Source organism: Penaeus monodon, chromosome 32 (genome assembly GCF_015228065.2).
Source record: "Penaeus monodon isolate SGIC_2016 chromosome 32, NSTDA_Pmon_1, whole genome shotgun sequence".
NCBI lineage: Eukaryota > Metazoa > Arthropoda > Malacostraca > Decapoda > Penaeidae > Penaeus > Penaeus monodon.
In genome coordinates this window covers 4,139,597-4,141,346 of record NC_051417.1, presented here as the reverse complement: position 1 = coordinate 4,141,346, position 1,750 = coordinate 4,139,597, and the positions used below count along the sequence as shown (strand labels likewise).

At 35.8% G+C, this 1,750-nt stretch overlaps 1 protein-coding gene across 1 annotated transcript in view; it reads right to left on the bottom strand.

The window, feature by feature from the left end:
- The window catches only part of LOC119593366 (DNA repair and recombination protein RAD54B-like), a gene marked incomplete in the record, with an annotated part of 21,209 nt that overhangs the window by 1,469 nt on the left and 17,990 nt on the right, over positions 1-1,750 (bottom strand). The window contains 5 exon segments of the mRNA XM_037942296.1: positions 248-374; positions 488-647; positions 778-997; positions 1,199-1,475; positions 1,589-1,664. Of these exon segments, the coding sequence (XP_037798224.1) occupies positions 248-374; positions 488-647; positions 778-997; positions 1,199-1,475; positions 1,589-1,664 (860 nt within the window).

Below are 1,750 nucleotides of genomic sequence, written 5' to 3'. Positions count from 1 at the left end.
TATTTCTGCTTCTTTCCTTTTTTCTTTTTTTCTCCTTTAATGTATGGCACTTAAATTAGTTACTTGTGTATCAATCTTGACAAAGGAAAAAGCAAGGAAACAGAAAATAGAGGAAAGTATGAAGTGTACAAAATCACATGTAAGACTGTAATATTTCCGTTGCTTGAACATATATTATTTTTACATAATAAACTTTTCTTACACAGAACCATATTTTCTTTCATATCAAGTCAATAAAGTTACCAACCTTGAGTTCTTTAGTGGAGAAGTGAACTCGCTCGGAGTCACGAGCATCAACTACGGCTCCACTCAGTCCTTGCTTTCTAACTTGTCTCTGATACATTTTCTCATCTAGAGATCCTGTCATTAACAACCTGAAAAAGAGGTGATGTCTTTAGAAGATAAGCGGCAAAATATTGTGAAACATGCTGCTATTAAGCTTTTGCATTCTGTATGTACCCTACTACAGATGAGTAAATATTCTTACCTGTAAATATATACTTTTTTCTGCTGACCATCTCTCCACACACGTGCCATGGCTTGAAGGTCTGTTGCAGGATTCCAATCTATGTCATAGAGAAGGATCCTTGAGGCTCCTATAAGGTTTAAACCAACTCCTCCAGCCTTTGCACTTAAGAGGAAGACAACTGAAATGTAATTTGATCATTAAGTCCGTAAGTTTTTGAGTAAATATCTAACATGATCTAATAAGTTTATTCCTGGCATATTTTTATTGCCAGTACTTTAACAATTATACAGAAGCCAAGAATTACTTACAGTCTTTAGAATACTTATTGTTGAATCTGTCCACCAGTTCCTGCCTCTTCCCTGTTGGGACTGAACCATCGAGTCTCAAGTACTGATAGTTGTAGCGCTCACATAAAATAGCCAGCATATCTAAGGTTGATGTGTAGTTGGATACAAGAACAATTTTCTCATTACCAGCTTCAGCAAGTGACCATAGAATGCATGACACTACAGCCAATTTTCCACTATCCTATATTAAAGAAAGATATTATTAATGATGGGCAGCAAAAAACTGCCAGCATGAAGAAGGGTGTGAGCAAAACTGTCTCAAAAATGTTAGTGGTTTAAAATCTGCTCATTTATAACTCAAATATGTAATTAACTATCATGATTTTCATGTTCTTTTTCATCTCATTCAAATTTATATGCACATTTAACAAAACTAACTTACAGCTTCATCAAACTGGTTATATTTTATGTGTTCAGGAAGCAAACTGGCTAATTCCATCGCCATTTCTTTGTGTGAATGTTGCTCATTATCTTGGGCTAAAAGTGCAGGATGGTTACAAAGTTTGCGAAGTGCCATAATGGCCGACAGATGGTCTCCCACATCACTACTATTCAAACACTGTCGAAGAGTCTTGCACCCAACAATCTCATCATAAAGCATCAACTGTGTTTCAGAGGGCTGGCAGAACACTACGTACTCAACCTTAGATGGAAGATACCTGAAATGAGAAAAAGAGCTCATTACAATTACAGAGTCTTTGTAAAGGCAACAGATAATTATTTTGCAAAACATGTCTCCTGAATATACAAAAGAAATATGCATTCACTTCACCTGTTAATAATTTCCTGTGTACGTCTGAGGATAAAGAGGGATGTAGTCCTATTAAGCTGAGCTGCCCGTGTTTCTCCTAAAAGAATATGAGATAATTTCTGATCAGTGGGTCAATAATTCCAAAATAACCAAATGTATCATAATATTACAAGGAACATGGTG